Below are 11409 nucleotides of genomic sequence, written 5' to 3'. Positions count from 1 at the left end.
TTCTTCTTTCTTCTTCTTTCTTCTTCTTTCTTCTTCTTTCTTCTTCTTTCTTCTTCTTTCTTCTTCTTTCTTCTTCTTTCTTCTTCTTTCTTCTTTTTTCTTCTTTTTTTTTTTAATGTGGAGGCTTCAGAAAGACAATTCAATGTCTCCACCACTTTGAGTCATCATTGCTTTCGTCCTTTGCTTTACTGGTGAATAGACCTTTTTTGCTTGCTAGTTCCTTTTCCGTCATGTTTATTTTTAGACCCTTTTTCCTCTTTGGCAGGTCTGGCCTATCCCACTTTCTTATAACCTCTCTTTTCTCTCCAAGTCTGTACTAGACCTTTCTTGTTTGGTTTTCTCCCCTGTCTTTCCAGTAAGAGCATCTTTACTCTTACAGTCTTCATTTGTAGAGTGTTGCTGGTTGCCCTGGGTGTATGTGTATGTGTGTGTGCTTATTTTGTTTTTGTTTTTCTCTGGTGGGACTGTAGTGATTCCAGGCAGCAAGTACAACTGTCAACACTTTCTTCATTTCTTCCTTTCCCTTTCTTAAATTCTCCATCTGTCTGGTTCTGCAAATGGTCTCCACTGAATGGCTGCGACATGAAAATGTGATTAACCGGGGCAATAACTGCACCTCCTGACCCCACTCTTTTTTTTCTTTGCTTTGTTGAGCAGGTTTCCTTCTATCTGTTATATAGAACACTTAGAATTTTAGTAGGGTAATTTCTAGGCTTTTGAGAATTAAAAAAGAAAAAAAGTAGCAAACTTGTCTGGTCTTGCAATGCTCATTGAGATTGGGTCAAGCCAGTATGTTAGGTTTGGAGATTGGCAGTTACAAATGTGCTTATTGCAGTGTTCTGTTAAAGTTGATTTCTGCCATTTGAAACACATTTTCCCATTTTGGCATGTTTGCATAAGATCTAGAGCAGCCTACTTTGAAGTTTCTGTCTTTGAGTTGACTTCAATGTTAGTTTCTGGTAAATGGAAGTGAAAGTTCTAAGTAGACTAAGGAGTGAGTTTGACTCTTAAGACTTGTAGCTGCTTAAGATGTTTAAACACTGAAAAGGCTTAAGCAATTTGCAATCCACAAAAGGCTCCTGATATCCTAACTTGTCTAAGCTGCTGAAAGACTTGATAGGACGTAAATAGCTTAAGGTACTCCAAGGGTTCAAAGCTCATTGGGCATATAGTCTGCTTCTAAACACACAAAGCAATTAGCAGGGCTTTCTATAAGTTTTTGGGGGTTTTTAAGCAAGTTATTCATCATTAGAGCTTGGTTTAAGGTAACACCCAGCTAAAAGGGTATTACCTTTAAGGAACTGAAAGGCTGCATTCTGTAGACTTCCTTTCCAGAGTATCTCTGCATGCTACTTGAAGTAGATTAGAGCCACATAAAAGAAGGATACCATTGAATGCTGGCAAGTTGTTATGAGTGGGAAGAAAGTCAATAAAAAAATCAGGAAATTCCTGAGTTAGGTCTATTTCTGTCTTGTTTATTCCAGGCTTGGGTCTGAGTGATATATTCTTATTCTCTTTAAAATGGCATGCGTTTGTTAATTGCTGAAAAAGTTGTGTAGCGGGCTGCGTGGTACAGAAAGATTGTAGCACTGTTTTAAGAACAGAGGTACAATCTTCTCTTTCTTCTCTTGAGTGCTTCCTTTATCTGCTTACAATGAAAATTGTCACCCCAAATTGGGATATTTCTGCCTTAAATGTCAGAGTAGCTGACATGCAGTTACGATATTTCATGATGCAAGAGTCAAGTTCAGGACCAAGAGCTTTCCCTTGATTTCTGTGGCCTGGATTACAACTTCCTATATCGTGCTGAGAGTAGCGTGGAAGAGTTTGGGGGAAAAGCTAATTTGGAAAATGACATTACTGCATTTTGGTAGAGGAATTGGTATGGGCATGAAGACTGTGAGAGAGGCTTTTTTGATCTTTTCCTCAACTTAGAAGTTCTCTTGTACTGGTCCTTTGAGGCCACTGCTCCCCAACCACAATATTTATACGTGGGTCCCAAGGGTAATCCAGTGTCCACTCTTATACTCAGAACTGCTGCCTTCTGCTCTGTCATTGTTGCAAAGTCCAATTTCCATTTAGCTCTTGTTGAATATGCTGGAGGACCAATCCTAATTTAGGATTTTTTTCCTAGTGAACGCGAGACAATTTCCCCTTACACTTACCTTTTCTTTTGGGATGTCCTCCATGCTACTTGTTTTATGGGTCTGTGCATATGCTGCATGCAGTGGGCTAAAGAGGCAGGTTACAAATTTGGGGTGCAGGAAGTCACTTTCATTTTAGCAGTAGTGACTCTGTGGATCAGAATAAAAAGATGTTCTGCATGTGCTTTTCCTACTGCATTCATTCTTTTGCTTGTGCTCTTGCTCATTATTTTACTTATGCTCTTGTTCGTTTATGCTCTGGCTTTGTCATCTCTAACAGTTTAGCAGGCGAGTGACTACTCCTTATCCTGAGATAACAAGGAACAATGTTCAAGCAAGAAGACTGATAGAGGTGTACTTTAAATCTTATCTGATGGCTGCAAGAGTCTGGATTGTATTTAGCTGTAGTTACCCACTGGTGGAAAGAACAAACTTGTGAAATTTCATCCTGTTAAGACAGAGAAGTGTTGTTAGTTAGTGGTGCTTCCAGATTTTAAGGCTATCTTTACTTAAATGGTGTGAGTTTGAGTAGAGCCTCTTAAAAATCCGAGTGTTTAACATAGCTGGCAGGATTACAGAGTCAGATAAACTGGGTCACTTATCTTGCATAGTTATCTGAGTTGAATTGGCATCTTCCCTGAAGCAGCCATGTGGCTACCAGCTGCACCAACCTGCCCCACTCTCCTGTTTCTGCAGCACTTTAGAAATTCAAGTAGGTTTTAGGATGTCTTTCTGCATGATTGCTGGTTTCTAGGCAGGTAAAGATTGCAGAATTTTGGAAAACAGACAGCTTATATCACTATAGAAATCAGGGAAAATGTACCTGCTGATAAGGAGTAACCTAGAGGAGCAGTAACCTTTCCTTTGTTTCCCACAGTGGGATGAGCAGGCTAATTTCCTATGTCACTTAAATGTTTGTGGTTCTCAGACCTTAAGCTGGAGACCTTATGTTCCATAGGATTTACCTTGTCAGTTCCTTTACTCAGTCCCTTGCTCTTCCCCTGGCTAGTTGCATGTGGGCTGGGCTCCAAGGATGTGCTCTGAAATAAGCTGGTGTCAGTGATGCTGCCAGCTATTCCTTGGTCAGAGGGAATTACTGCCCATCAGACCTGCTCCAGGAATCTCACTTGCTGGTTCTGTGTAGTTAGCATTGCAGCCAGTTTCCGCTTGGATTTGCACAAGTTTCATCTCCTGCACAGAAGGTTACATATTTATGGTGTGAGGCATTAGAAATTATTCTAATGAGCTGCTTGCACGGGTGCGTGTGAGACCTGGCTGAGCTCTCTGCGGATGCCACGTGCGGCCGCTCCATCCGGCCTAAACCAGGACAGCAAGTTGCTGTTTCTTCAGTGTAGGGTCACCTAATGTGGTGCAGCTCGCTCTCTATATATCCCAGTTCTGTTTTGAATGGATTAGGAATCGGGAATGGCAAGTTTTCATAGAGGGAGGAAAATGCAACAAATCATTTGTACATTAATCCAGTTTCTCGTTCTGGTTCAGTGATCTTCAATGGACAGTATGTTGAAAATGATTTGAAAGAGTTTCCCCCCCACTCTCCTTAGAGAAAATGACCTTTGACAGCATTAAAAAAAAGACATACATACAAATATTCATCTAATTAGAGACTGTGTGAATTCACTTCGTAGCTGTTTTTCCCTGTATCTGGCCTGCCAGAATCTTACATATCAGTAATGGGGCTGTGCAGCAAAAAAGACAAAAAAGCAAAAGCAAAAAAAGCAAAGAAGTGCTGTAGTATACAAGCAGGCCACTGTTGGGTCTTTCTGTGTGGCAGGATTTGGAGAATGAGGATGGTGCATTCGCTCACTGCTGGCGCAACCCTCAGTGTCGGGGATGCAGTAAGCGCACGCTGCGCGTGCCTGCCTCGACCTGCATGTGCTGCTGCAAGATGTTTTCCTTATCCTGCCATCTTGCTGCTGAGCTTTACTGTTCTAGCAGAGCTGATGAACTGTTTTCCTCATTCCTTCTTTTCCTTTTCACTTTGAATTTGGATATATGAGCTGGGGAAGGTTAGCAAAATTCGTTAGTCGGTTTGTGCTAGTTGGTGCTCTGTCAGTTAACGCTTTAAATGCTCTTTAAGCAGATGTGGTAAATAGTATTTCCTTTTTTTTTTTTTTTCTTCATCATAAGTAAATAATTTTGCTGCTAATTCCTCGATACTGGTCTTAGTTTCCTCAGGGCTACATCTGAGTGTAGTAGGTCTTCTTCCACACGGAGGAAGAGGCTGTGCTACTTGGGTTGTTGCTGTTCGGTTCTTACAGGCCTTTTTGAATCCTTATTCAGCTGTGAGCAGAGCATGCAAGTCCGTGCCCTTCACACTCTCCAAGCTCATTAATGGCATGAGCTGGACAGTGGTGTTAAGGAAAAGTCCCCCTCAGAACAGAATTCCTGCTGGGAAAACCTCCCTATGACCAGCTCTGTGCTCAACAAAGCTAATTTGTAGGGAGAGCTTATAGTGCTTAGATGATGGCCATAAAAAGGAAGAAAATAAGAACTTGACTAAGTGGACTTCACTGCCCATAACTGACACAGTGTGGAGAATTGCAATTTTTCACCGAAAAGCCCTAGGCAACAATTGTCCTCCTTATTGCGTCCACATCCAAGTGGCAACATGCTCCATATTATACAAAGGTTCTGTCTCATGCTTTGGAAAATGTAAAGTACTTCCAGCATTTCAATGCCTAGAGCCTGCTGGAGCAAAAGTTAAGTGCTTCCATTACTTGAAAAACAGTCATCTTTCCAGCATAAGCTGTTTTTCTGTGAAATGAGTAGTCAGGCCTTGATATGCACATCTCCTGGGTAACACACTGTGAGAGGTTTGCTAATTTACAAAATTCTGGAAATATTTTGTAATGGGAGGTTTGGGGAGGGTTTTTTTTTTTTTTCTTTTAAATTGGTTTTCTAAGATTGCAGTTTTTTTAAATGCGTGTGGCTGAACCAGTGCAAATTTTAAGCCTAATGGAAAATCTGTTTTAAACTGAGGTAATTGTAGTTGTCACGCACCTCTTACTGTTTACTTAGGTTGGCTTAGGATGCAACTACTCAAGATTTTAATGCAGGCATGGTCCTAAGGCTGGGGTTTAACTTGTACTGTAGCAGCATTTCTCTGATAAAGCTCTTTGCTCTTTAAGAAGGAAGGTGTCTCCTTGTATAAATGATTGTGCCTGCACAGTCCCCTATCAGACATTCGCCTTCTCTGCTGTCCTCAATGCAGTCTGAAGTGTGTGTTTGCTGCAGGCTCAGTTGTCTAAAGGCTGGAGGACCTTATCAGGAGCAAGCGGGATATTTTTGTTGGTGCTTTAGACAGGCACAAGTTCGTTCTGGATCAGGGAGATGCAGGTGCTTGGAAAAGATAACAAAGATTGAGATCATGCTGAGCTTTTTGTCATTTGAACTATTTTAACAGAGCTGCTGCTTCTAAAAAAACTCTAAAAGCTCTTTGTGGGGCCAGCCCCATGGCAAGGCAGCCTGTCCTGCTGCTCGAGTTGGGATCCTCAGCAGTAGCTGGGAGATCACTGTCCTGCCTGGACTGCACACTGTGAGCCTCTGAGGCCGGATAGTTTGAGGAGCTCTTCAGCTTTTTATCGCTGTGTAACTCACTGATTGCACTTCCTGGGGAGCAGCCTTTATGCCTTTGTATCGGGGGATCCGTGAGCTTCGGCTGCTCCTGCTTCTGCAGCCTGCGTGTTGAGCTGACCAGGCTGCACGTGTATTTCTGTCATTTGAGACATTTTTCTCACTGGGCCAGAAGGCTGTCCAGTTCAAATCCTGTAATTCACCACTACGTTTCTGGAGGAGAAAGTGTAGCCTTATGTAGCTAGGGGGGTTTGAGCATTTCTATACGTCACAGAATTTTTTGGCTTCCCTTATAGCCTCTCCTGGTTTAAGAATGGTTGGGTCTCAGAAATGAGAGGTATGAATTTCTAAGCTCTAAGCTCTAAAGTTTATGAAACTAAGTTTATGAGAGCTTAGTTTCTGTGAATGCCCATAGTCTTTGGTGAGGGTGTGTTGATTTACAGCAAGTTGTTAACCTTGACTCTTCCTGTGAACTAATTAGCCAGCCCTGGATTTGCACATCTTTTGGGGAAATACACTGTGAAAGGTTGCCAGAGCTTTGGCTGTTTTGTTAAACTCAGTAGCGTTAATTGTAAAACTGAAGCTTTGAACTTCGGGCTTTTCTGACTCTCACGCAGTTAGTCCAGTACAATCTCTTGTAGAGATTTTTATTAGAATATTCTCTACATTTGCCCTTGCTCTACAGTGACTGCCAGTGAGAGAGCTATTCTGAAGATTTATTTATTTACCAATAAATAACATGAATAACATGAACATGAACCCTTTGTGGAACAAAAAAAAAAAAAGAACTGTTAAATAAAACCAATATTTTATTTAGCATTACCTAGTGTAGGAAATGCTGGCAGACACTACAAAGAGGACTGGTCTTTAGTCTCTTGGAAGTACAGTAACCTGATTTTATATACACAGGTGTTGATCTTAATTCCCTGAACATCTCTGTTCATGCTTCAATATTCAGTTGAGTGGGATATTTTGTAGCAATTTGGATAATAGGATATTCTGCGTTTGTAGGGCTGTTTATGATGGCAAAGCCTGTAAGGAAAATGTGAACAGTGCTACATCTGCATCTTCTTTGGGGCTGGAATCAACGCTTTCCTCTGTGTTGTGTAGGAATAATGCAGGCTGCCTGGAATTATGTTCTGCTATGCAATGTGAGCCACAGTGAACTTGTGTGGATAATAGTCTTCATCTTAATATTTTTTTCTCCTTTGGCATTTCAAGGGCCTTAAACTCTGGAGTCGAGTACCACTGGGACCAGCAGAATGAGAACGTCTTCACTGTGCATTCCAGCAGCAGGAGCACTGAGCGGCCTGGGTGAGTCTCCTGGCTCTGAAGAGCTGCTCTCCTGGCACAGAAGAGCTGACTGTTCCTGCTGGGGTGGCTGCATTTGGCAGCATTGCTCCTTCCTTTTAGTTCCCTTAACACTTCCACCTTTAAACTTGCAATTTGCCCTCTCTGCTTTCTTTGGGGAGCATGTCAGGTAGCACAGACCAGGCAGTGCCGCTTGTCATGCTTCAAATAAATGAAGTGCAGTCCCTCAGAGTGCTGCCAGTGATAGTCAAGTATAATCTGTCATCTACAGCCAGTAGTATCCTTAAGCAAGTTGCTGGAGGAATATGTGGGGCTTGTTGCATGAAAAACACCACGCAAAGAAAACAACGCCTTTGGAGGATGACTGACGAATGGTGTGATGGTTGTAAAGATGAGTGAAAATTCATTGGCTGGCCTTGGTGACCGGGAGTGTGATTTTTTTTTTTTCTCCCCATCTCTTTGAATTCTGGTCATAGGACAGTCATTTCTCTCCACTAAAGTTTTAAATCTAAATTCCTTCAGTAGATTGTTGGCCGCTTCATCCCATCTGCCTGGTGATATACATGCTATTCTGAACATGAGGGTGATGTTGCAGCCCCTTCTATCTTGCACAGCCAACCCTGCTCAGTAAGGAGGTAGTCTTGTTTCTGGCTTGTGAGCTCCAGAAACCTAAGCAAGTTACAAGCTGGTGTACAAGGCGCTTTCCCACACCCTTGGTCTGACTAAGGATGAATAATAAACAGTAAAGAGGCTTTCTTGTGCTGTCCATTGGTCATGTCCACTCACTACTCATATTTTGGGGCATTGTGCATTTATAAGTAGCTAAAGGATGAGAACTGAGATCTCAACTGAGCCCTTTCTTCAGGGGAATCAGGTATCAAAGGCAGATATCTTGCTTGAGAACAAACTAGCTCCAAACAGAGGGCAAGAAAGTGTGGCAGATTTCAAGTATTTATGAAGGAATGTAGATTGTGCAATGAGACAATCTTTCCTAGAGCCTCTTGATGATTCACAGCACTTACTACCAGAGGTCAATTTTGGGAAGAGCATCCAACCATTGCCAGCATTTAGCTCTTGTAACACCATACACTTCAGTTGTCTGTTTCTGAAAAGAGGCTAATGAGCCTTGAGGCTGCGCTTGTTATTTGCATCGGAGAACAGAGGATTTCTCTTGTCTGACTGGTATGGGCAGAAATGCCTGCTGGAGCACATTGGTGTGTGATGCCGACAAACTAGAAGGTCCAAAGGAGGGCAGGGATACAGACTGTATCCCTGGAAGCTGAAACTGTCCTGCCAGTGCTCACAGGGAAGCTGCATGTGCTGACAGCTCTGCGCTGCAGGTTGCATTACCTACACAACCCAGTGGTCCTGAGACTCAGAGTTTGTTCTGCAGGCTCTAGTGGTACTGCAAGGACGTCAATGCCGGTCAAGCACGCGGCCTCTCTGGAAGGGTGAGTGGTGTATAAGACTTTCTTGGCCCAGTGATCAGCCCGCTGAGGATGGAGGGATGCGTCTGTGTGTGTGTGTGTGTGTGTGTGTGTGTAAGTGCCAGGACACAATTCTCTCCATCTTCTCTACATGCACAGTGACTAGCAGGTTCCTGGCTGGAAGGGAAGCAAGAAAAGCCTTAGGTGGATGCTTCCATCTTGGCATGGGACTTGTAATCGTTAATGCTTTGTCTGATTTCTTTTTCTGTCTTTTCAGAACCAGCAGAGCCACATGGAGAACAGACAGGGACATGGGCCTGATGAATGCCATAGGCCTGCAACCCCGAAACCCTCCCACCTCTGTGACTTCACAGGGTACCCAGACCTTGGCACCTCAGCTGCAGAATGCCGAGACCCAGACGGAGAGGGAGGTCCAGGAGCAGGAATCCGCCTCTGCAGGCACCGGTGAAGGTAGGAGCTCGGCAAGTGACAAACTTGACATAACTCAGCCCGCTGGTAAGCAGCTTCCACGTAGGTCTCACATCTTGTCGATGCATTTAGTGGATACTCTGGCATCTCTTCAGCAAAGATTTCTTTAACCTGATTTTTCTGTAGCTGGGCCAGGATAATCAGGATGGTGAATCTCTGTCCAGCTGGTAAAAAAGTTGTATTTGCTTGCTTTCAGAGGGCAGAAGGAACTCTTCTCTGGATTATTGCTTCTTTGTGAATCAGTTGCGCTGGCATTGCTCCTCCCAAAGCCCCTGCTCTTTAACCATCAATAAGGCTGCAGACTGCTAAGAATTATTCTTTTGTCCTCTTTTAAAGCTTAGCTTGGCCCTCCAACCACAGCAACTAAAACCTGTGCAGGTTTCACAAGCGCAGCATTTCTAACAAAATAAAATACTGCAAAATATTTCTCAGAGAGCACTTTTAAGTATTTTGTTTAATATCATAAGTAAAAGCTGTGAGTGTCTAGCTCAGGTGCTCAGAAACTATCCCAAGCATTTTCCAGTCTAAGAATGCATATGAATGTGTAGAGAACTGGAAGCACCTGACATTCAATTCCCATATGATAACAAGTCGCTGATCTTTTGAAAGCCACTGATCTTATGATGATTATATCCAGCTTACCTGTCTCCATATCATAGTGTAGTGCTTGAGTCCAACGCTGAAGGCTTAGCTGGGGAGGATTCAGGTAACGTATACACAGGAAAGGCGGAGAGAATCAAGGAGGCAGTTTGAAAGGGAATGCTTGTGGTTATCCTGCTTGGCTTTGGAAAGCAGCCGTGGCATGCCTGTTTGTGCCTGTATGTTTGATCTCTGTTGTTCTGGAAGTTGTTTTTTGGCATGCTACTCTTGCTTAATTTCTGGTAGATAGTATATCTAGCATATGTGACATGACTGCATTTCTCTCCTCTTGGCTCTTCTATTCAAAGTAAAGTAGCAAAGTTCTTCAGGGGTTGCCCACCAGCTTATCTCAGTGGAGCTGGATTTAAAATCTCTGGTTAGCTGAAGGTGTGTGAATCAGATTTGGAAGCAGAGTATCAGGACAAATGCCAAACCAAATGCTTTCATGGGAAAGATAGCTTTATTTTTTCCACTGAATGTATTATGCTAACTGAAAACCTGGTGGTGTGTGCAGCAGATGTGGGATGTCCTTCCATCAAGATAATGATGGCTGATGCTGCAGCTTTGGGAAGCTGTCTCTCTCTGTGCTATTAAACCAGTGGTTTACTGCAACAGTCATCTGAAAGCTTCATTATCCCATTCTTTTTAATTAGCCTTTCAATTCTCAGATCTAGAGCAAGGGTTGTGGCCAGACTGTTAATGAGAGGAGGAAAGCGTGCCCTTGACCAGTGCCTTGGGCAGATTGTCTCAGAAAAGAAGCAAAACATGGCATTTGTCAGAAACAGAGTGTGGATAACAAAGCAGAGACTTTGTGTCCTCTCTGTCTTTGTTTGATTGGAAGAAGATTGGCAGCTTCCACATCTGGATGTGATCTCTGTCTCAGACTGACTTACTGCGCGTCCTTGCAAGTGGTTTGACCTGTGAAGTGGGCTGTCACTCGCCTGTCTCCTACAAGAATTCTCAAAGCAGATGAATTATTTTCACTATGGTGCATGCACTGGAGATGAGCCAAGCGTTGTTAACGTGCAGCTGATCAAATGTTTTGCTGGTTGGGTTCTCAGCTGAGCCTCCTGTGCAAAGGCTCAAGAGCAGCTCAGACAGGGAGCTGTCGGGAGGTTGACTGCTGGCCGAGTGGAGGATCCAAGAGCAGTTGTAATCCACAGCAGAAGAATAGTGCAAAGGACTATTGTGAAGTGGGAAGGCAAGTTTGAATAGGCTGGCTTGCTCATTTGCTGTTATCAACACAGTGAATTAGTCAGGGACTTTTGGCATTAGTGACATGCTTGATCTAAGGGCCTTTAGTGCTTTGCATTAGCACAGCTTGCTCTGGCATTAAGGTTACTGTTATGTCTGGACCATAAGCTCATAAGATCCTGGTCCAGTGTGTTCAGGAACGCTGGGTGTTGTGTGGATTTTCTGATGGTTAATTCACTCACTAAATCTGCAGTATTTCTTTGCCTTTTGAAAAGGAAGCAGTATTTCCTAATGACAGCATCTGAATGTCAGGCACACCTAGAAACAAATACCGTGCTGCCACTAACTCGGTGCACGACGCAGGGCAAATTATTAATCTTCTACAAAAGGAGAAAATATCTTCCCATTGTACAGTGCACCACGGGCTGTGAAGATTAATTAGTATTTTGTATGGGGCTTTGAAGATGTAAATTACTATGTAAGGCTTTAGCAGTATTACCAGCAGCAGAATGGATAAATCAGATGTGACTGAGTAGTGTAAAAGGAAGTGTTTTAGTTATCACCTCACCATGAGAAAAAAAAAAGTGACCTTTTTTTTTTTTTTTTTTTTT

General features: G+C 43.0%; 1 protein-coding gene across 3 annotated transcripts in view; it reads left to right on the top strand.

The window, feature by feature from the left end:
- Positions 1-11409, top strand: part of AMBRA1 (autophagy and beclin 1 regulator 1) — a 121388-nt gene that overhangs the window by 104136 nt on the left and 5843 nt on the right. For all 3 annotated transcript variants that reach the window (XM_026035131.1, XM_026035130.1, XM_026035129.1), the window contains 2 exons: positions 6960-7052; positions 8754-8947. In XM_026035131.1, the coding sequence (XP_025890916.1) occupies positions 6960-7052; positions 8754-8947 (287 nt within the window). The remainder of the gene's footprint in view (positions 1-6959; positions 7053-8753; positions 8948-11409) is intronic.

The sequence above is a fragment of the Nothoprocta perdicaria genome, unplaced genomic scaffold (genome assembly GCF_003342845.1).
Source record: "Nothoprocta perdicaria isolate Ctin4 unplaced genomic scaffold, notPer1 scaffold_156, whole genome shotgun sequence".
Taxonomy (NCBI): domain Eukaryota; kingdom Metazoa; phylum Chordata; class Aves; order Tinamiformes; family Tinamidae; genus Nothoprocta; species Nothoprocta perdicaria.
The sequence above is the reverse complement of the archived record's forward strand: the minus strand, read 5'-3'. Positions and strand labels throughout refer to the sequence as shown.